The 23,647-nt window shown below is 36.4% G+C and overlaps 1 protein-coding gene across 3 annotated transcripts in view; it reads left to right on the top strand.

Annotated features, from left to right (window-relative positions):
- Positions 1 to 23,647, top strand: part of ATG5 (autophagy related 5) — a 138,410-nt gene that overhangs the window by 28,385 nt on the left and 86,378 nt on the right. For 2 of the 3 annotated variants that reach the window (XM_027855346.1, XM_027855355.1), the window contains exons 4-5: positions 11,550 to 11,628; positions 19,933 to 20,095. In XM_027855346.1, the coding sequence (XP_027711147.1) occupies positions 11,550 to 11,628; positions 19,933 to 20,095 (242 nt within the window). Of the gene's footprint in view, positions 1 to 7,711; positions 7,868 to 11,549; positions 11,629 to 19,932; positions 20,096 to 23,647 lie in introns of all 3 variants that reach the window. The other variant, XM_027855363.1, reaches the window with a different exon arrangement.

The following is a 23,647-nucleotide window of genomic DNA, read 5'->3' as shown; positions in this document are numbered from 1 at the left end:
ACCAAATTATGAAAAGTTGCTTGACATAACTGATACAGAAAGTTCGCCAGTTTGAAACTTGCAACAAACCCATTACCAATCAGGTGACTTCACTTTTGTTAAATGCACTTCCAAATTACTTTACACAAAGAATCAACATCTCATCCTTAACAATTAAAACTACAAATTTAAAAGAGTATGCTTGCCCAAGTTCAGAGGCCAGCTTCTTTACCTTGAACAGGATGTGCTGAACCTGGGTGATGCTTCCAGGCAAAGGTTGCCCCAGAGGCCAAGATCGTTGCCAGTGGGGCCCATGTGGTAGCTGCTGCCCCTCCCCCCTCCTTCCTTTTCCCCAGGTTGGGGAGGGTGAAATCAAAAGTGAGGGGTAAAGGGTGAAACTCTCTTCTCCTGTGAGAAGGGTTAACAGATACCCTCCTGACTCAAAAGAAGGGAGTAGGAGAAAAGAGTGACCAGGGTTGTAAGGAGGAGTTCTAAACTCCTTAATTAAAAATCACAAAACCTCCAGAATCTGCCAAGATATTTTTGGCTGTTCTAACTTTCCCCTGTAACCTCCATGAAGCAGAATTCAGGGGTATAGAGGGAAGGGAATAAGTAAGCCTCAGGGAATCAAAAAGCAACTGTAGTTTTTCCCCAATTCTCTAGCACCGAGAGAACTGACAGAATTGGGCATACACTTCTAGACAGGGCGTCTGTCCTTGTCCTCTATGCTGCGGAAGGTATACCCAGGTCCATGGCCTTGAACCGACCCAGTGGACTGAGAGCCAGAGAGCATCAGGCCAAGTGCAAGACAGCCTCGTAACTGCCTGAAAAAGCACCTCCAAGTCTTGGTGCTTGAAGAGCGACCCCAACTGCAGAGCAAGAAATGGAGGGAGAGGAGGCTTACATACCTTACAGTGTTGGCTAGAGAAGAACTTGGGGTTAGGCAGTTTCCCCGTACGGGCCACCAAAATGATGCGGTTTAGGGGTTCAGGGATTCTGGGACCCCAAAATCACAACACACGGGTCCTACCCGAAAGAATTTGACCCAAGCCTTCTTTCAACCAAAGACAAGGTTTATCAGAACATCCATCATATTGGACAGACTCTTAAGGAGTCTGAACATTAGTAAGCTATTGGCTAGATTATAAGAATCTGACCAGTAACTAGATTTTAAGAATCCGAGCAGTGGCTAGATTATAAGAATCTAAGCAGTGGCTAGATTTTAGGAATCTGAGCAGTGGCTAGATTTTAGAGATCAGAGCAGTGGCTAGATTATAAGAATCTAAGCAGTGGCTAAATTTTAGGAATCTGAGCCGTGGCTAGATTATAAGAATCCCAGCTGCCTCATTTTCTTTATCTGTAAAATGGAGATAATAATAGCTGTTGTGAGGAACAGATAAGGTAATTATAAAGTGCTTAGTAGGGTACCTGTCACATAGTGAACCTTATATAAATGGGAGGGAGAGGAGGAGATGATGATGATGATGATGATGATGGCGGTGGCAGCTGTCATGTATGATTTCTTGAAGTGAAGTACCCAGGCTATATAATAAATTTATCAAATTTTTTTAAATTATGCTTTTCGGGGAGTCCAGTTATTCTTAAATTCTCTTTGACCTATTTTCCAGGTCAATTGTTTTTGGTATCAAATGTCTTAAATTTACTAATTCTTCAGTCTTTTGAATTTATAATATTTTTCCCCTCTTACAGAGTTATTGGTTTCTCTTTGGTCCATCATAAGTTTCAGGGATTCCATTTCTTGGATAACTTAGGCCAGTTTTCCTTTCTAAGCTATTTAGTCCCAGAGCTTTTATTTTAGTTTTTAATCTCTTGGTTCATTTCTTCTGAGTATTCATATAGTCCTCGTAGAAAATCTGTTGTTTTTCTTTTTGAGTCTTTATTTGTTACGGGGTTAGCTTACAATAATCTTTGATACTGGATGGAGTCTTCTTTGATTTATTCATTTCTCCAGCTTTAGTTTCTGAATTGAAGCTTTGTGCTACAACCAGGCTCTACCTGAAGCTGCACTTTTGAGTGGAGTGGTTGACTCTGTGTGGTTTCTCCTTGTATTCCGTGGGCTCTTGACCTTATCCTATCCTTCCAAGACTCAGCGACCCTTTCTCTACCCCTCCCCCACATTTTTGAGAGTCAAAAGGTCTTCAGGGTTCTTGCTCAGGCATTTCAGGACAGAGTACTAAGGGCCTCAGAGCCCCTGGTCCTGGGCTATCCTGGCATGAACTCTGCTTACAGCTCCCTCAGGCTGCTAAGTCCCTAGCTTGAGGTTTTCTGACCACCATTGGGCTTTCTCAGGGGAGCCCTCCGCTCCTGCTTTATCTGGATTCACAACCTTGTAGGCTGCAAATGTCCCGTCTCTGGTTGTACTGGCCCTCACTTTGCTGGAGGAGTCCTACTTGGACTAATGATTTTCTGTGTAGTTCTGGGGTGGACAATGTCATGATAGTTTTTAATTCAATTGCTTGATCATTATTCAGTCTAGTTTGAACTTTCGGGTTTTGCTCGAATATGTATGTTGGAGCTACCTGTCCTATTTCCTGTTCAGAGATAACTCTTCTTGGTGGGAAAAATTGAGCTGAGTTTTGAAATGAGAAGGGATGCTGAGTGGAAGATTTGAGGAGGGGGAGCATTATAGGCACAAGGACAGGACCTTGTGCAGAGGCACAGAGACTGAGAGACTATCAATCAGTAAATATTTATCAAGCCCTTTCTATATGCCAAGCACTCTGCTGAGAACTGGGAATACAAAGAAAAAAGACAATCCTTTCCCCTCAAGGAGCTCACAGGTTAGTAAGGAAGACAATATGCAAGCAACTGTACAAATGAGACATATACAGGGGCAGTAGAAGTTAAGTAACAGAAAGAAGAAGGTCACTAACAAGGGGATTGGGAAAGGCTTCTTATCAAGATATATACATACATATACATATATATATGTGTGTGTGTGTGTGTGTATGTTTTAGATTGAGAGATTGTTTTGAGAATTGAACCTGCAAAAATCTGTGAAAAAAAAATCACTAGTAATGCTTCTGAAATTAAAGAAAGAAGGTAAAAATGGACCTGATAAACCTTAAAGATAGTTGACTAGCTAAGTATTTAAAAATATGAAGATTGTGTCAGTCTGTTGTTAGACCATCTTTTAATGTGGGGAAATGGATATAATTAAGAATATTACTGCATCTAACTTCAGAAAATCTACGTTGGAATCTTAATTCTTCTACTTAATAGCTTCAAATTCCTTGCTGCCTGTTTTGCCTCATCTGTAAATAAGAGGATTCACATTTAATTCTAAATCTTGTGAGCTTATGATCTTTCAGGTCCAATACTTGTACTTCTCCTTTCTCTTAAAAAGGCATTTGTATCTGTTTTGTTAATGTTTCCCAATTACATGTAAAACATTTTTAGCACGCATTTTATAAAATTTTGAGTTCCAAATTCTCTCCCTCCCTCCTCCTTGAGAAGGCAAGCAATTTGATATCGATGATACATGTGAAGTTATGCAAAACATATTTCCGTATTAGCCATGTTGCAAAAGAAAACAGACCAAAAAATTAGAGGAAAATAAAGTTTAAGAAGTATGCTTCAATCTGCATTCAGAGTTCATCAGCTCTCTCCCTGGAGGTAGATAGCATTTTTTGTCACGGGTCCCTTGAATTTGTCCTGGATCATTGTCTTTATCAGAGTAACTAATCACAATTGATCATACTTACGATATTGCTGTTACTGTGTATGCTGTTTTCCTGATTTTTCTCACTTCACTTTGCATTAATTCCTATAATTCTTCCCAGATTTTTCAGAAATCATCTTGCTTGTCATTTCTTATAGCACAATAATATTCCATTACAATCATATACCACAAATTGTTCAGCCATTCCTCCATTGATGGGCATCCCTTTGATTTCCAATTCTTAGCCACCACAAAAAGAGCTGTTAGTACAAATAGGTGCTTTACCCTTTTTTAAAATTTCTTTGGAATGTAGACCTAATAGTGGTATTGCTGGGTCAAAAAGGTATGTACAGTTTTATAGCTCTTTGGGTGTAGTTCCAAATTATTCTCTGGAATGATTGGACTAGTTTACAACTTTACTACCGATGCATTAGTGTCCCTTTTGTACTTCTCTTGAGTCTTGTATTTGGAAGTCAGATTTTCAATTCAGCACCAGTCTTTTCATCAGGAATGCTTGAAAATCCTTTATTTTGTTAAATATCCATGTTTTCCCTTGAAGAATTATATTCAGTTTTATTGGATAGGTGATTCTTGGATATAATCATAGCTCTTTTTGCCTTTCTAGATTATCATATTCTAAATCTTCCACTTCTTTAACCTGGTAGCTGCTAAATCTTGTGTGGTCCTGACTATAGCTCCACAGTATTTGAATGGTTTCTTTCTGGCTGCTTGAAGTGTTTGGGAGCTCTGGAATTTGACTGTAGTATTCACGGGAGTTTTCTTTTTGGAATCTTTTTCAGGCGATGATCAATGGATTCTTTCCATTTCTACTTTACCCTCTGGCTCTAGAATATTGGGATAGTTTTCCTTAATAATGAATTGAAATATGATATGTAGGCTTTTTCTTTGATCATGATTTTCAGGTAGTTTAATAATTCTTAAATTCTCTCTCCTTGATCTATTTTCTGGGTCAATTGTTTTTTCTAATGTGATATTTCATATTTTCTTCTATTTTTTTTCATTATTTTGGCTTTATTTTATTGTTTCTTAATGTCTCATGGAATCATTAGCTTCCATTTGCCCAAATCTAATTTTTAAGGAATTATTTTCTTCAGTGAGCTTTTGTAACTCTATTTGGCCAATTCTATTTTTTAAGATGTTATTTTCTTTAGTATTTTTGTGCATCTTTTACCAAGCTGTTAATTGTCTTTTTATAATTTTCTTTCTTTTCTTTCATTTCTTTAATTTATTTTTCCTCTACCACTCTTTGATTCTGAAAATCATTTTTTAGGTCTTCCAGGAATTCTTGATGGGCTTATTTCCAATTCACATTTTTCTTTTAGGCTTTGCTTGTGGCTAGTTTGACTTCATTGTCTTCTTCTGACTTTGTATTTTGATAGTTCCTGTTACCATTGAATGGTAATGTCTAAATGTCCAGAATTTGGTGGTTCCAGAGTAGCAGTGTAATGGTCAATAGGATGTTTTGCATTACTTACCTTTATAAGGATATGGAAAGGTTTTTTGGTAATATTATTGAGGAATTCATGATAATGATGACTTCATGAACATTCTCTCTAGAAGAGGCATCTAAGATAGCAAATTGGAAATCCCCTAAAAAGGAATTGTGAGATAGTAGAAAGGGCAATGGATTTAGAGTCAGAGTAACGATTGAAAGGTAGAGAAAGTCTTCAGTAAGCACTTACTTTGTGCCAGACACTGTGCTAAGCTCTAGGAATATAAATACAAGCAGAAAGACAGTCTCTGACCTCAAGGAACTTATATTCAAATAGGTGACACATATAACAGCTGAAAAGGAGGGTAGAGAGAGGTACAGAAATAATATGGAAAATCATGGACTGAGCTGGCTTTGAAGTGTGTGTGACTTGGCTTGGATGCTTCCTCAAATTAAAGTTCTAGGAGCAGCTAGGTGGCGCAGTGGATAGAGCTCCAGCCTTGGACTCAAGTGGACCCTGAATTCCAATCCGGCCTCAGACACTTGACACTTACCAGCTATGTGACCCTGGGCAAGTCACTTAACCCTGATTGCCTCACCAAAAAAGCACAAAAAAAAAAAAAATTTAGGTTCTAGGGAGGAGCTTACCAAATGAATTCATCTGGGGTTGAATCTGACCTCTGCTGCTTATTACCTGTGTGATGTTGATCCAGTCACTTAATTTTTCTCGTCTGTAAAGTGAGAGGTTGGGTTAGATTAGAAATATTTAACCTGGTATCTGTGAACTTTTTTTAAAATTGATTTATTTTTAGTTTTCAACATTCACTTCCATAAGCTTTGAGTTGTAAATTTTCTCCCCGTCTCCTCTTTTCTCCTCCCCAAGACAACATGCAATGTGATAGAGGCTCTACTTATACATTCTTATTAAACATATTTTTACATTAGTCATGTTGTAAAGAAAAATTTGAATGAATGGGAGGAACCATGAGAAAGAAGAAACAAAACAAAAAAGAGAGAGCAAATAGTATGCTTCAATCTGTAGTCAGACTCCATGGTTCTTTCTCTGGATGTGGATAGCATTTTCCATCATGAGTCTTTTGAAGGTGTCTTAGATGCTTATATTGCTGAGAAGGGTTAAGTCTATCAAAGTCAGTCATCACACTATGTGGCTGTTACTGTGTACAATGTTCTCCTGGTTCTGCTCATTTCACTCAGCATCAGTTCAAACAAGTCTTTCCAGGTTTTTCTGAAGTCTGCTTGTTCATCATTTCTTATAGCACAATAGTATTCCATTACACTTATCTACCACAACTTGTGCAGCCATTCCCCAGTTGGTGGGCATTCCCTCAATTTCCAATTCTTGGCCACCACAAAAAAAGCTGCTATAAATAGTTTTGTATTTGGGTCCTTTTCCCATTTTTATGATCCCTTTAGGATACAGCCCTAGAAGTGGGTCAGAGGGTATGCACGTTTTTATAGCCCTTTGGGCATAGTTCCAAATTGCTCTCCAAAATGGTTGGATCATTTCACAACTCCACCAACAATGCATTAATGTTCCAATTTTACCACATCTTCTCCAGCATTTATAATTTTCCTGTTTTGTCATGTTAGCCAATCTGATAGGTGTGATGTAGTACGTTAGAGTTGTTTTGGTTTGCATTTCTCTAATCAATAGTGATTTAGAGCATTTTTTTCATATGACTATAGATAGCTTTAATTTCTTCCTCTGAAAACTGCCTATTCATATCCTTTGACCACTTATAATTGGGGAATGACTTATATTCTTATAAATTTGATTGAATTCTGTCTATATTTTTGATTTAGTTTTCTATACATTTTTGTGAACTTAAAATATTTTGATAACTGTATTTTAATATAATTTGTTTTCTTTTTGAGCTTGCATATTTTATTTTGTTTATTTAAAGACGTTATTTTGAGAAGAGGCCCATAGGCTTCACCAGCCAGAAGGGTCCATGACACAAAAAAGTTAGGAACCCCTGAGCTGGATGATATTTAAGGTTCCTTCTTGACCTAAATTCTTTTTTTTTCTTTTTTGCAATCAGGTTGTGTATAGGCTTAGCAATGGACTATATATCTTTCATTGGAACTCATCTAGAGTAGTTCTTAGAAAGACTCAGAACCTTGGCTGTTAGATGGTGACTTTTAGCCATAGTAGCACATGAAAATCAAACTACTAAGGCATAGAAGGGTTGCAGTTTAAGTAATGTGAAAGGGAGTGCCAATACCTATAAAACTTCAAATTTTTAAAGTGTCATAGTCATTCTTGTTACTGAGCTTTTTAAAAAATGTTCTTAAATAATTAGTCACTAAAATATTGAATAAATGAGTGAATGAAAGAGCATTTATGCTTACTTTGTGCCAGATGCTGCTCTAATGGCTGGGTAACAAATACAAAATAAGAGACAGGAACTTTCTATATGCTTCTATACTAATAGTGGGAGACAATGTAGATAAGGACGTGATGCCCAGTAAGGATCATTTTGGCCCAGGAGTCACAGGGATTATGGATAGAGCCATAAGGCAATCACTTGACGTGGTTTTTTCCAGAAGCAATGGTAGTATTGATTTCATTACAGTTCTGGAGCATGAGGTAGAGTACAGTTCCCAGAGCACTGGGAGGAGTACCTTTGTGATGTCATGGAAGGAAGATGTCTGTGAAGCATGATGATTGGTTGGCTGGGGCTGGCCTAGACATGATGAACTATCAACAATCAGGACATCATGGCCCCAAGGTAAGGGCGGGAAAGTTTGTTTGGGAGTGTTGTGGAGGGTATAGTAGGGGTAGCAGGCAGAAAGATTGATTTAAACTACATTTTTTAAAGCTACATGGATACTTTGAAACCATCTTTAGTTTACATTTAAATATGAATTTTCCACATCTATGTATAGATGCATCATGACGTTGTGGTTAGAGAGCTAGCCTGGAAGTCTAGAAGACATGGTTTCAAGTGTTTTCTCTGATCCCTAAAGCAGTGTTTCCCTGGGTATGTTACTTAATCTCTTGTTGCTCTAGGCCAGGGGTGGGAAACCTGTGGCCTCGAGGCCACATGTGGCCCTCTAGGTCCTCAGGTGCGGCCCTTTGACTGAATCCAATCCTTTCATTAAAGGGATTTGTTCTGTGAAGTTTAGATTCAGTCAAAAGGCCGCACTTGAGGACCTAGAGGGCCACATGTGGCCTCGAGGCCACAGTTTCCCCACCTCTGCTGTAGGCAATGCTCTTAGACTAGTTGAAGAGAAGGTACTTTGGTAGAGGGAGTTTCCTCACTCAGAGCTCTCTATAAGGCGTGAAATAGATCTCCCTGTCAACCTCTTCATCCTTATTCCCTTCTTCATCCCCATCCAAATCTTGTCCATGTCCTATCCATATGTTATTTTCTTCATTCATTGCTAGTTCACAAAATTTTCACATAGAGCTCTTATTGCATATATTTGAAACTTGTCCAATACCTGTGTCTTTAAATTTAGTTTAATAATTGAAAATCAATAGTTTCTTGACTTCTTAATATTTGACTGGTATTCTGATCTAGATTTTGAAGATTTTTGTTTTAAAATGTGTTTTCAGAGAGCTTAGTAATAAACATTTATTTTAATTCAAGTTATGTAATTTAGTCTGATGTTAGACTTTTAAAAAACATTTTTACTGATGGTATGACAAAGATTTTGTAATAGTGTATATATTATCATTACTGAGCATTCATGGAATCACATTTTAACTGGTATAATTAATTTGACATAATACATTCTTTTTGTCTTTGTGTGAATTCAGAGCAAAACAGATATATATCACGCACCCACATATATCTGTACTTGAGAATTTATTGTCTACCTGGTCATAGTAGTACATCTGTAATCCCTGCTTGGTCTGGGGAATGGGATGAACTCAGTTGGTGAATTGTTTTGAGCTCCGACAAGTCTGAGCTGCAGTAGGACTAAAACCAATTGAGTATATTTATTAAGTTAGGCATCAATATGGGGAGCTGTTGGGTGCAGGTTGCTACCAAACTAAGCTGCCTAACAAGGGTTGAATAGCCCAGGTCTGAAACAGAGCAAGTCAAAGCTTCTGTTCTGTTGTCAGTTGTGTGATCAGGCTTTGAGAAGCTGCTACACTTCCAGCCTGCGTGAGGTAGGGAGACCCACTGTCCAAAAAACAAAGTTCATTGTACAAAAGCTGATTCTGGTTCTGATAGGGAAAGGGCAAATTAAGGGACTGTGGAATTTAGAAGTTAACTATTATTGAGTAGGGTTTAATTTTTTTAAAAAAGTAGTATCTACAATTAATTTTGAAGTATGTCCACCAAAGTCTTTCAGTACTTCATTATGATTTGGAGATGACTCTGAGGTTCTCAAAGGCCATGCCAAGTAGAAATCAAAGTTGGGGGGGTGGAGGGGTTCCTGCTAAGTTTTCAGATTTGGACCTGGTGATATATTGTATGGCCCCAATCAGACGACCAGTGTAGCTGAGCTCCTAAAGGCTCAATACTAGGTTAACTGGCCATAGTAATTTTTTTTTTTTTTTTTTTTGCTTTGACAGTAGGGGTCAAGTGACTTGCCCAGGGTCACACAGTTAGTGAGTGTCAAGCATCTGAGGGCAGATTTGAACTCAGGTCCTCCTGACTCCAAGGCTGAAGCTCTGTCCACTGCGCCACCTAGCTGCTCCCATAGTAACTTTCAAAGATTGTCTGCCAAGTTATAGAGGAGTTTTTGATCTGCTTTGTTTGAGGGAATCTCCAAGCTGATGATACAATAAAATAACTAGGAACTGTCATATTGAATGAATGGATGAAAAGGTATTAGTGGGCCCTTAAAAATATCATGTATTAAGTGCCTAGTATGTACCAGATACTGTGGGAATACAAATACCATGAATGAGATGATCTCTGCTTGCAAGGGACTCTGATGTGGCTATGTTGAATTTGAGCTGTTCTGTCACTCAAAACTGATGACTCCTTCCCTTTTCCTTCCCAGTTAACCCAGTTAAGATACTTAGTAAAGTTTCCAAGTATTTATTTTAATAGTAATATATGCTTTGATATGTGTATGGTAATCACATTTGGGTACGTAAATCTTTGAAAATATCTCTTCGTGACAGATGAATATTTAAAGCATTTAAATTTTGTTGAACTACTGATAGGTACAGAATCAAGTATAGAACTATAGTTGTACTTTGAGGAAAGCCATCAATGAAAATACATTTTCACTTTCTATTTCAGAGGCAGTTTGATTTACCATTTTATGGTTGGAGAATCACAGGGCTTTATTGACCTGGTCATAGTATTGATAGAAATTGTTTGGCAGGAGTTGATTCCTTAAGGGAATGTACAGTTTCTAGGTCACAGTAAAGAAGTAATTCCACTACTCCAGAATAGTGATCTAGAAGTGAGAAGTGGAGAATATTTAGAGGATGAATAAGTAAAATTAAAAAACAGGCAGTGGGATACATTAATTTTCTGCATTTCCTGTTGCCTTCCCCTTCCCCACCCCTCATACTGCCCATTTTCTTCTCTGCCATCTTATTAAATCTTTAGTGGAAATGGTTCTTAATTACACAACCTTTGATAATTGATTTTTGTATCAACAAAATTTTATCAGGTAACTTTTGCCTGATTGTATAGAAAAGAAATGAAATATAAGCAGTATTAACTGTCTTTGAATCCTGATCTTTCCTAAAAGAATGAAATAACATCTAACTTAGCCTTTAATTTCTCAAGAAGTATTAGAATAATTCCCTTCAAAATACCATGCCTCTAAGAGAAAAGCTACCCATGTAATAATACAATAAACACTCACTTTATTCCCCCTTTTTTGAGGGAGTATTAATTCATTCAGGTTTTTTGAATTAATTAGTTCCACTGCGCTTTTGTATTTCTTAGGGCTTGAAAATGACTGGTTTTCTACATTGAAATCTATAAGACTTGCTTTATTAAACTTTGGTTCTAATCAAATTTATTAGCTTTTAATTTCAATTATTACATATTTAAATGAGGTTTGATTTGCTAAAACTCAGTAGTGATACTAACATTCGTCACTAATTTAGAGTCAGATGTTATTAAAATTGTATTTTGTAAACACAGGATGACAATTGTATACTATAATGTTATAGTAATTGTAGCATATTTAATAAAGATACACATAGAGTTCAAACAGCTTGATGAAAGATCTCTTTAGTATGATCTGTTCTTTATGCATACCAAGGCTTCAGAGGGGAATCAGTGGAAGAAGAAAAACCACCTGATGACTGAAAATTGTACTGTGTTACCCGGGCATGTAAACTAAATAAAATTTTGTCTTCATGTGATTTATGACTGGATTTCCCTAAATTTTTGGTGTACAATCATGTGCTGGAAATTTATTTTTATTTGTTGCTGTAACTGTAAATATTCACTTTTACCTTAAAATGTCTTCTTTCACTTTTAGGCATTATCCAATTGGTTTGCTGTTTGATCTTCTTGCATCAAATACAGCTCTTCCTTGGAACATCACAGTACATTTTAAGGTACAGTTTAAATAGCATTTTCCATTTCTGATTCTAGATAAGTGATGAGTATTAGGAATGGAATTAAAAAGTAAAATTATTAATTATTCATCTTTCTGGCATTATTTGGTGGGACTTGCTACTCTTTTCTGAAGATCTGGCAAAGATGTTTAAAGATTTATTATGCCTTAGTAGTGCCATTAAGGAAGATATTTATGTTTCAAAGTATTCCTTTTTGAGTTAATTTCAGTTAATTTTAATTTGAGTTAATTTCAAGTACAGTGTCATCAAATTCTAACCAATACTGCTTTGATTCATCCACCTCGGGGAAAGGAAAGCCAGGAGAGGGTGAATCAAAACGTATTCTCTGAAAACAGTTTTGAAAAATGTTTTCCTCCTGGAACTTAAAAAAATATGAGTCAGTTTTGGGTGCCACCATTTTTCTCCTAACATTCATTATGGCTGTAGAAAGCATTTTTTCTAGAGGAGCTACAGCTCTTACTTGCCCATTCAAGGGGCAGTCTATGCTCATTCTGTTCCTTTCTTCATTTCCCCCCTTCATTTCCCAGTAAAATCCTGTATGTAAGTGAATGGAGCTATTCTGTTGTTCTCCCAGGAAAGAACTGTCAGCTAATGTGCAGAGGAGCATGTGGTTAGGCAGCAGTCTGGTGGGTAAGTTTAGGAAGTGGTTGGAAGAGGATAGTGTTAAGACATTTCATATTCATGAATATTTTAATAATTTTCAAGAGGCTAAGTATTTTGTGGTATAAGTTTTTTATGTATTCTGGAAAGTCAGTGATATAAAAAACTCAGTTAGCTAAATGAAGCTTTCAGTCTGGTAGAGTTCAGTCATTAGGGGACAGTGCTGTAATTATCATCTTAAGGAAAATCAGACATTTTGATACCAGGTTAGACTTTGATCTAGAGAGGGCCTACACTGCATGAGTATTGAAACTGAATCCTGTTACACCCTTAAGAAAGTCATAAAGGAACTTTCAGGTCTGCATTTGGGCCACTAACACAGCAGAGGTGTTCATGCCCTGTTGGTGACTTTTGTAGCCTAGAGAAAATTTCGTTTTTATTAAGCCAAGATCTTAAGAACATAGACATTAATTTAAAAAACAACAATTTTTGGCTTTGACATTCTTACTGTATTGGATGAAAGGACTTAAAGGTAATTTGAGAAGCAAAATTATATGCTCTTTATTGTTTAGCAGAATATAGAATGTCATGACTGCCTGCTGATATCTTCTGCTGCTACTGTATAGAGAAAATAATACTACTATATAGTCTTACCCATTAGTTTTTTTCTCCACTCTGACCTGTGTTTATGTGTAGTTGATTATACTCTTTGTGCCCACATAGCCAACACAAGAATTGAACATTAGATTTGGCCTATTATATGCCTCTCTCTCCCACCAAAAACAAAACCAAACTAAAATTTTTTGTTTCAAGTGACCAAAAGCCCTTGGTTTTCACAGGATAGCTGGGGTCAGAAAGAGGAGTTGCCTATCACCCATTGCAGAAAATTGGAGGTTTTTACATTATAATGTTGTCCCAGAAGAAAACCCAATTAGGAGAGGAGGGAAAAGCCAGCTCTAGCAACTACTCTAATGACTTCATTCCAAGGGGTCAGGGTAGGTAGGCCCCAAAAATGAGCCTTGGGAAAGCAGGGTAGAGGAGGAGGCTGCAGCTGGTGGGGGCCAGGGCTCCAGTCTTCCTCATCCATTCCTTTGAAGATAACACTCAAAATTGTAGTAAACTGAAATGAAGATTTTAGGAACTCTGTTATTAATTTCCACGTATCAGTTCCTGTCTTATATCACAGTACTTGTGTATTCTTGGGTGTGATGGCCATCCATATTGATGAGTTCTTTATAAGGCTTAAGCCAATTAAAATATAGCTTGAAAAATTCTTTCAAGCCATCTTCCTTTTTGGGGAAGACATATTCATAGAGTAAGCAACCTTTTTACTGTAATGATTTTCAGAGATTCTCTGAAGATGTGCAACTTGATATTTAGGTTTAATAAAATAAAAATAAAATTATGCATTTAAATGTATAATAACTAGCTTGTATAAAAAGCAATTTTTCGGTTAAAATGCTCAACTAAATAACAATAGCCACAATTTCCCTTTCCTTCTGACTCTAGAGAAATCACTTTAGGATTTATTTCCCCAACCTTAACATTAAATTTAGAATTATGATGAAGCCTAGATCCCCTTTAAATTTATTCAGGTCAGTAGTTCTCTGACGCCTAGTAGTGCCATCTTGTTTGTGTCCTGAATCCTACTTCTACCTTCTAGATAGCCGTGGAACACTTTGTTACAGTATCCAAGCCTGAATTGTGGTGAGCACAAAGGCTCCACTGAGTAGTTAGGTATATGACTCCAAGGTCAAGATTAAAACATAAGTTTCCCACCATTTGGTCTACCCCTATCTCATATAGACCTCTGTCCTCCAAAGCTTTGTGGGGCTCAACATAGCCCAGCTTGACTGCCACTTGTCATTTTACATTGGAAATATCTTTAACCCAGGGATTTTTATAATTAGCCCCCACAGAGGATGTTCTCCAGTGATTGATCTACCTTAACAATACTTACCTGTCCATTGAATAAGAAAAGCATTATAAAGAGAAGAAGAGGATGCTTAGTGGATAAGAATTCTGAGAGAAACTGGAGGAGGTGGCATAGGTAAAGAGATTCTCTGGGGCAAGAAAGGCCCTCTCAAACACTGAGAATGGAAAGAAGGAAAAGGGATAGAATAAGACAGCTGTTGAGGTATAAAAGAGAAACATGGAATCAGTTATCTTGGGTGTTTATTTTTTATGTATTTTTGTATTCACTTAACCTGTGTCTGTGTCCTCTCTTCCAACCTTCCCTTCTTCCCCCAAGTCTGGGACTTGCAGAGATTTTGAGAATATATGATAATATATATGTTTATGTATATACATACATACACACATACACACACACACACACACACACATATATTTTCTCTTTGAGAATAAGATAGTGACAGCATGGAGCAGTGGAAAGATTGCATCTGGAGTCAGAAAATCTGGATTCCAATCTCAGCCCAGCTCTTACTCACTTGGGTGAGTAGTTGGGTAAGATACCCAGTTTCCTATGGAAAGCCATGGGCGCCAGGAGGATCTTAGTGTAATCATGAAAGCTGCTTTTGGAACTTCAAACTTCTAGTGTTCATTTTCCAGTATGAAGGTAGAATGTATTACACTTATAATGAGTTCATTATAAAATATAAAATAAAATAAAAGCAGAAAAAACTTAGCTTCAAGTAAAAGAAATTGATGGCTAGTATGAGTTCTCAAGTGTATTTTCCAATTTTTAGGAGGCCCCAATGAGTGAATGAATGTGTGTGTGTGTGTACACATATGTACACAAATATAATATTTCATGGGTAAAGATATTATCTAGTGAATTCTATAATACAGAGAACTTTTAGTATTGTGAACTTCAGAACTGATTAGGATTTTAGTGAAGGATAGTAAGGGAATTAATACAGGTGAATCAGGAAATTAATATCTTTCAATTGAAGTCCATGGTATGGTTTAATTAAAAAATAACTTGCCATCTCTCTCAGTGCATCATTGTGGGAATTGGTAAGGCATTTAAGCTCTCTGAACCTACGTTCTCATCTGGATTAAAATTTTTCATTCATTAATTTTGTCATAAAACATTAACACATGTTATCGACAGTTCATTCTCTTACGTGCTTGGAAAGATTCCGAGTTATTTTTTTTTTAAGTGAGGCAGTCGGGGTTAAGTGTCTTGCCCAAGGTCACACAGCTAGCACGTGTCAAGTGTTTGGCCTGAGGCTGGATTTGAACTCAGTCCTTCTGACTTCAGGGCTGGTGCTGTATCCACTGCGCCACCTAGCTGCCCCCGAGTTATTTTTTTGGTTTGTTTTAAACATTAATGGTTTCCAAAGTGTTTAAAAAGCCCCCATTAACAAAGTACATTCCCTTATGCCTAAAGTGTTATAAAACTGTGCATACCTTTGGTCTTGCAATATCACTGCTAGTTCTGTTATCTCAAAGAGATTTTTTTAAAAAGAGAAAAGAACATTTTTTAAAAAAATTTTATTTATTTTTTTTTTAGGCAATTGGGGTTAAGTGACTTGCCCAGGGTCACACAGCTAGTAAGTGTCAAGTGTTTGATCTGAGGCTGGATTTGAACTCAGGTCCTCCTGACTTCAGGGCTGGTGCTCTATCCACTGCGCCATCTAGCTGCCCCTAAAAGAACATTTATACAAAAATATTTATAGAAGCTCTTTTTGTGGTGGCCAAGAATTGGAAATCAAAGGAATGCTCATCATTTGGGGAATGACTGAACAAGTTGTGGTAGATGATTGTAATGTAATATTATTGTGCTATAAGAAATGACAAGCAGGATGATTTCAGAAAAAACTGGAAAGTCTTACATGAACTGATATAAAGTGAAGTGAACAGAACCAGGAAAACGTCGTATACAGTAACAGGCATATTGTACAAAAAAGGATTGTGAATGACTTAGCTATTCTCAGCAATACAGTGATCCAAGTCAATCCCAAAGGACTCATGGTGAAAAAGGTTATCTGTCTCCAGAGAAAGAACTGATACTTGAATACAGACTGAAGCATATAATTTTTCTCTCCCTTTGAGTCTTCTTGCTCAAAATGACTAATATGAACATGTTTTACATGATTGCACACGTGTAACCCATATCAGATTGCTTACTGTTCCCAGGAGAGGGGAGGGGAATGGAGAGAGGGATAGAATTTGGAAATCAAAACTTAAAAAAAAAAGCAACAAATTTTAAAAATTGTTTTTATGTATAATTGGGGGAAAATAGAATATTATTTTTTTAAAAAGTACATTCCCCTTATTAATAGGAAAGATGTCTTTTAACTTTGGCATTATGGTACTAATATAATCAGTTGCATTTGATCAGAGTTTATATGTACATTATTACAGTCATTATGTACGATAGTCTTTTTGCTGTGTTTTATCACTTTATATAAGATTTACCATATTTCTCTGAATTTTTTTATATTTGTCATTTCTTGTGGTACAGAAATCCATATCTAATTTGTTAAACTATTCCTGAGTGAATGGACACATTTTTCCACCAGATTTTTATGATCACAAATAATGTTTCTATGAAAATTTTTGTGCATATAGATCTTTTCTGGCTGTCTATAACCTCCTTGGGACATAACATAATTATAGAAATGGAATCTTTGGATCAAAGAACTATTTAGTGAATTTGCATTGCATAATGAAAAGTCTCTCCAACAATTAATTTTCCCCTCTTTTAGCCTCTTTACTAGCTTGATGACTAGAAGTCTCTCATGCACATTTTAAAATCATGATAGATTCCTTGACAAGTAACAACCACAAAGGAATTGCACCTTTGTGTGTTGCTTAGCACAGTGTCTGGCATACAGTAGATGTTTAGTAAGTGCTTATTGCCTTCCCTTGCTTATTCCTTGAGTAGAATCCTTAAAATGGAAACTCAGAAGACAAGAGAAACATACAAAAGTATATATATATTTGTGATCAATCATAAGGAACTATGTGAGGATGAATTGTTTACATGTTAATAGGGGAAAAATAATAAGTGTCCTCTCAAGCCATGCCTTTAAGGATCATAGAGAAAATTAAGCAGAGGGTGAAGGGTGGTTTTGTTCTATTTTGATGATTTTAAGAGAAGGAAAGGGAAGATTAAGGAACTATACCCCAGAGAAAAGGAAGAAGGGTAGGGAACTTATCTCACATAATAAGGGTATATGAAGTGAAGAGTATATGAGCATGGAGGAAGTATGAGAGGAATGCATGTTCTGTGAATCTCAACCTTTGTTTGAATTGGACCGAAGAAGTGGAACACATGTAGAAACACACACAGAGTAAACTAAATCAGCATGGTGCGGAGTGGGGCCTGTGGCCTCGAAGCCACATGTGGCCTTCTAAGTCCTCAAGTGAGGCCCTTTGAATCAGAACTTCACAGAACAGATTTGGATTCAAAGGGCCTCACTTGAGCACCTAGAGGGCCACATGTGACTTAAGGCTGCAGTTTCCCTACCCCTGCTGTCTAAACTATTAAACTCAACAGGGAAATAGGAGGGGATAGGGAGGGGTATAAAGGGTTTAAGTGGCATGGCAGGAGCATTGAAGGAATAGTCATAATCAAAACAAACTACAATTTTTAATTTAGATTTTTTGGAGCTTTTGGTATTCAATGGTTTGTAGCCAAAGTCCATTACTGAAAGCATATTGGTGTTAAAAGATGAGTTTTTGTTTCAGGGAGAAGCATAGAGTTTTTGAAACCACTGTACAATTCCTTAAATGTAGTATAGACCTTTCTTTTTCTCCCATTCCATTTGGGTCCCAGCTCATTCTTTGTCTAAGATAGAGATTTTGCTAATTCAATGGGGCTATCCATCTGATTGAATATCATAATCTAGCTCAGGGGTGGGGAACCTGCAGCCTCAAGGTCCCGTATTCCCCACCTCTATCTAGCTGGTAGTTATTCTTTATTTTTTTTTTTAACTTTTTATCTCCCAAGCTTAGCACAGTGCTTTATACATAAGAGGCATTTAATAACTTAAATGCTTGTTGACTCTTAAGACTTCATTTTTAACATTCTGTATAAGACTGGCAAGCACCTTTGATGAGCATGCATCTCCCTAAAATTCATTGCTTGTTATTAATTTTCAAAGACCTAATTCAGCAAAGTTAACTCTTGTGTCTTTCAGGGAATCTTGAATGCCCTTAAAATATGCATGGGAGATAACTTGTTGGAGAAAAGTGTTTAAAGGCTATATTTTCTTTACTGAATCAAACTTTTTATGGTCAATAAATAATGGGATCTTGTATTCTCTGCCCCTTTAGTCCATTGTATAACTTTAAAGATATGGTCAGCTGTAGAATATGCACATGTAGAAATTATCATTTAATATTGTGTTTGATCTCTCTAGTCAGTTGTCAAGCTTTTATTAAGCATTTACTCTGCGCCAGGCACTGGGCTGAGTTCTGATGATACAAAGAAAGGCAAAAACAGTCCTTCACCTCTAGAAGCTTAAGTTCTAAAGGGGGAGACAACATGCAAATAACTAAATACATAGAAGATAGAAGACAGATTGGGTAGAAGCAACTTTGAGAAGGGAAGGGCATTAGCTGAGGGGATTGAAGGCAATTGGGCCTGCATCCTGCATGAGATAGTCTTTAAGCTAGAAGGAGGTCAAGGAACAAGAGGCAGACATGATAGAGCAGAGCATTCAAAGAGTAGGGGACAGCCAGGGCAGAGTCTTAGAGATGGGTTGGAGTGTCATGTTCAAGGAAGGTCCATGTTGCTGGATTGTAGAGTGTAGAGAGGAATAAAGTTTAAGAAAACTGAAAAGGTAGGAAGGAGTCAGGTTACAAAAAAGGCAAAACAGGAGTTTTTATTTACTATTGAAGGTAATAGGGAGCCAGTGGAGCTCATTGAGTAAGGGAGCACATGGTTCAACCTAGACTTTAGAAAAATAACCTGACTGGAAGACAGATTGGAGTAGGGAGAGAATTGAGGAAGGGAATCAGTAAGAAGACTATTGCGGTAGTTGAGGCAAGAGTTAAGATAACAAGCTTGATCTAGGGTTGTGGCTATTTGAGTGGAGAAAATAGGATGTACAAAAGATGTTATGAAGGTAGAAATAATTAGCTTCTAAACTCTGAGTTTGGCAGGGACTTACCTTATGGAAATGTTATTGTCTTTGTACGTGGTAGGTGCTTAATAAATGTCTGTTGATTTGGTTTTTATTTCTATTTTGTTATACATTGTTATATAACAACATGAAGCCTCAAATGATACAGATTATTTTGGCATGTTGGCAGGTAGCTTAAAAAATATTTAGAGTTGGATTGAAATAGTCCCTGTATTGAACTGGTAAAAATGGTTTGTAACAAGCACTTTGCAAGGAAGAAAAAAACAACTATAGAAAATTCTTCGTATTTAAAATTGCAACATGCTTTTTTCCATTATAACATGGTATTTTTCTGGATATTGGGAACTCAAGGGAATTCTGTAGCAATTATTGTTATGGTAGAGGAAAGCTTGTTTGTTTTTCTAAAGCTTATATAGAATGTTTAGTTATTGCTATGTCAATCTCTAATTAAAAATTGAAGAAATGTAAACTCTTATTTAAATTTAAGCCAAGTCAGGGAAAAAGGAGGGAAGAAGGAAGGTTAATTTTGTTGATGTGGGGATAAAATTACAGTTTTTATGTGGTTATTTCACTTATCTTGTATTGCCCATGTTGTGATTTTCTTTTTTTCCTTATGTGATAGAGTTTTCCAGAGAAAGATCTTCTGCATTGTCCATCTAAAGATACAATTGAAGCCCATTTTATGTCTTGTATGAAAGAAGCTGATGCTTTAAAGCATAAAAGTCAAGTCATCAATGAAATGCAGAAAAAGGATCATAAACAACTCTGGATGGGATTACAAAATGGTAAATATAGCACTATTCTCTTTGAAACCCTTCAGAAATGATTTCACTTTTTTTCACATGATTAAATTTATTTTAATTCAGAAGATAAAACATAAATAAATACCCAAACCAGAAGCAAAAGCAAAGTATGTCCTGTCCCGTCCCGTCGTCTTCCCCCTCCCCCCGCCCCAAGACAATTAAGCAGAATAAGAACAGAAAAGAGCAGGACGTGCAACTATGTAGTTTTACAGTTTACCATTTGTTAAAAGAAAGGAAGTCTGTGGGCTTTAACAAGCTAGTTCATTGTTCATTTTATTTGACATGAATTTTGTTGCCATTCAGTGCTGTACGAATTTCATAGCTGTAGTCAGTGTTATTTTGTATCTGTTTTCTTTACTCCACATCAGTGGCTCACACTCTCATAGAAATACAAACCACACTTAGAAATCCCTGTGGATCACGTAGTGACTTAGAAAATCGTTCATTGATCTATCTTTGTTCTATTGTATTTTTATTTATTTTGTTAAGTATTTTTTAATTACATTTTAATCTGGTTTGGGCAGGCCTCAAAATATTTGACACTTCTTTTCTGTATCATTTCTTATGACTCTTTTCATGTTTATTTGAATTATTTGTATTTGTTCTAATGGTGCAATGGTTTATGTACCATCATTTATTCAGATGTTCTTTGGTCCTCAGGTACAAGTTTTGCATCCAACACTTTGCCGTTATAGAGGGGATTTCTGTGTGTGTTTTTGTAAAGGAAAGGCTTTCTCACTGTCATTCTCCTTGGGTATAAGCCTAATAATGTGATTGCTAGGTCAGAGGGCTTGAAATTTTTATAACTTAACTTGTAAGATTCCATGTTGTTTTCCAAAATAATTCTGTCATTTCACGACTTCAATAGAAGTGACTAATGTGTCCCCTTCCCCACTAAGGCCAGTAAGCATTCCCCCCGTCCCCCATCTTTTTTTTTACCTCCTTGCCAATTTGATAAATATTTCTCTGGTTGTAGCATTTTTTCCCCATCCACGTTTATGAAAGACATAATTTTGTATTCTTCTCTCCTTTCATCATGTGTCTTGTTATAGTTAGATTATTCATCAATTTGGAACTTACTCTGGTATATGATATAAGATACTTGTATAAACTCATTTTCTGCCAAACTGAAATCTAGTATTCCCTGCAGATTTTGGTGAATAATGAGTTCCTTCCCTAGTAATTTGTGTTCTTAGGTTTATCAGATACTATAGTGTTGTATCCATTTGCTTCAAACTCTTACTTATATTTTCTACTCATCTACTTTGCTTTTTTAAAAAAAAATTATTACTAGATATAATTTGAGATCTGGTAATATTATTACCCCTTCTTTCTTACCTTTTTTTAAAAAAAAAATTATTTCCCTTGATGTTTTTGTTCTTTATTAATTTTGTTGTTACTTTGTTTCATCAGATTGGTATGTGAAATATAGAAATAAATTTGGATTATTTTTTCATTGAATCAGCCTAGCTTAGGCATGAACATTAAATATTGCTTCAATTCTAGATCTCCATGTGTTTTTCAGATCTCTCCTTCTTATTGCTACCCTCTCCCAATAGAGCAGCACCAAACAAAACCCTCACAAGTATACATAAGCCCATTATAAAAACAGCTTCCCATATTGACCATGTCTGTATGTGTGTTTCTCATTCTGAGTTTTAAGTCCATCACTGCTCTGGCAGGAAGTAGGTGGTGTGCTTCACTTTTATTTTTCTGGATTCATAATTTATCGTTGCATTGATCAGAATTCTAAAGTGTTTTGAAGTTGTTTTTCTCTATAATGTCATTGTGGAAATTCTCTTAGTTTTGCTCATCTGACTCTGTTTCAGATCATAGATGTCTTTGCAGTTTCCTCTGAGATTGTCTATTTTGTCCTTTCTTATGGCACAGTGATATCCCATTATATTCATATATCATAATTTACTTAGCTGTTCCCCAGTAAGTGGGCACCTCCTTAGTTTCCAGTGTTTGGCTGCTATGAAAAAAGCTGCCATAATTACATGATGTGCCAGGTCTGTCTGTTCAATTTTAAGCTCTAATGCCTAATAAGCTATTTATCGTTTTCCTTTTTTCATACTTGCCAATCTGATCTCACTTTATATTTATAAAAATTGTTTTCTAGTTGTATTTATGTAAATCTAATGTATATCTTGCTAGGTTAACTTCAGATATTTAATGCATTTGTCATTTGAAATGGCAATTCTATTTCTATTGAGTTCTTCTAGTTTTTACTGGTACTGTATAGAAATGTTTAATGACTAATAAAGTGTGAACAATAATTAATTGAAAAGAAATATGTTGTTCATTTGTTGAATATTAAGAGAACGGTGCTTTTCAGTTTTTTCCTCCATAAATACTACCTGCAGTGTTGACAACTAATACAAATCAGAGATTAGAACATTTTGGCAAAAAATATACATGTATATATGTGTGTACATGTATGTATGTATGTATGTAAAAGTCTTCAGTGGCCTCCCATTGCTTACTGAATTGTTGGTGTTTGTTCATTGTGCTTGAAGAAGGCCAAAATGACATCTTATTGAGGTCAGTTTACACTATGTCCAGCTGTGGCTGATGAGACCAATACAAGCTCAGTAGTCTGTATGAACATTTGGGATGGAGATGCCTCTAAATTTGTGTTTCTTTTGAGCGATTGCAGTTCTGTTTTGCTTATAGAGCACAGAGCCTTCTTTGATGAGGGCATGCCATGCTAGACAGTCCTGTGCCAGCTTCTCCTATATCTCATAATTGAAACCAAAGTTTTTTAGCGAGACCTTGATAAAGCATAAGCAGCTGACTGATACAATATGTAGTTATATGGCATTCAATGCTCAGCCAAACCACTACTCTTGTCTACCATCTATCTCCTTCTGCTTTCTCTAGTCTTTGTGCCTTTTTTTTATGCTTCCCTCACACCTCCATGCCCAATGCTACTTCTTCTATGGAGCCTTACCTGATCTTCTACTGCTACTTTCACAAGAAAGTGTTCTCCATCAAATTTCTTATTTTGTCTACCTCTCTCCTTTGCCCTTATTTTACTTATGTGGTCTTCTTGTCTAAATTATAAGTTTCCTTAGGTCAGGGACTAAGTAAAATACTTTTATATCCATCATGACACTAGGCATATAGCCTTTTGCCTATCTCTGGTGTTAAAGGAAGATTTTAGGATACTTGTGAATGAAGAAAAATTTCTTGAGAATAATATTAGATAGCTTAGATAAAAACATGGAACTTGGAATAGGAGAAGGGAAAAATGAAAACTAACTCATTTGGCTGTGGGGTAGAATTATTGGGAGAACCATTATAAATATGTAGACTAGTAAATAAAAAGTGTTGAAATTGAGTTTGGATATCATAGATCTGACATAAAGGGCAAGAACATCTAAAAGAGTGTTTTGAAGAGGAATAGTTAAAATTAGGAAAGACGTTTTGGATTAACTTTCAGTAGGTAGAGGTTGTACAATTTCTGTATAGAGAATATTGACAGTATTGTAGCTGTGAGACAGCCTGAGCCAAGACCTCAGATTTTGTTAC

The sequence above is a fragment of the Vombatus ursinus genome, unplaced genomic scaffold (genome assembly GCF_900497805.2).
Source record: "Vombatus ursinus unplaced genomic scaffold, bare-nosed wombat genome assembly UNPS02000582.1, whole genome shotgun sequence".
NCBI lineage: Eukaryota > Metazoa > Chordata > Mammalia > Diprotodontia > Vombatidae > Vombatus > Vombatus ursinus.
This window is presented reverse-complemented; position numbering and strand designations above follow the sequence as displayed.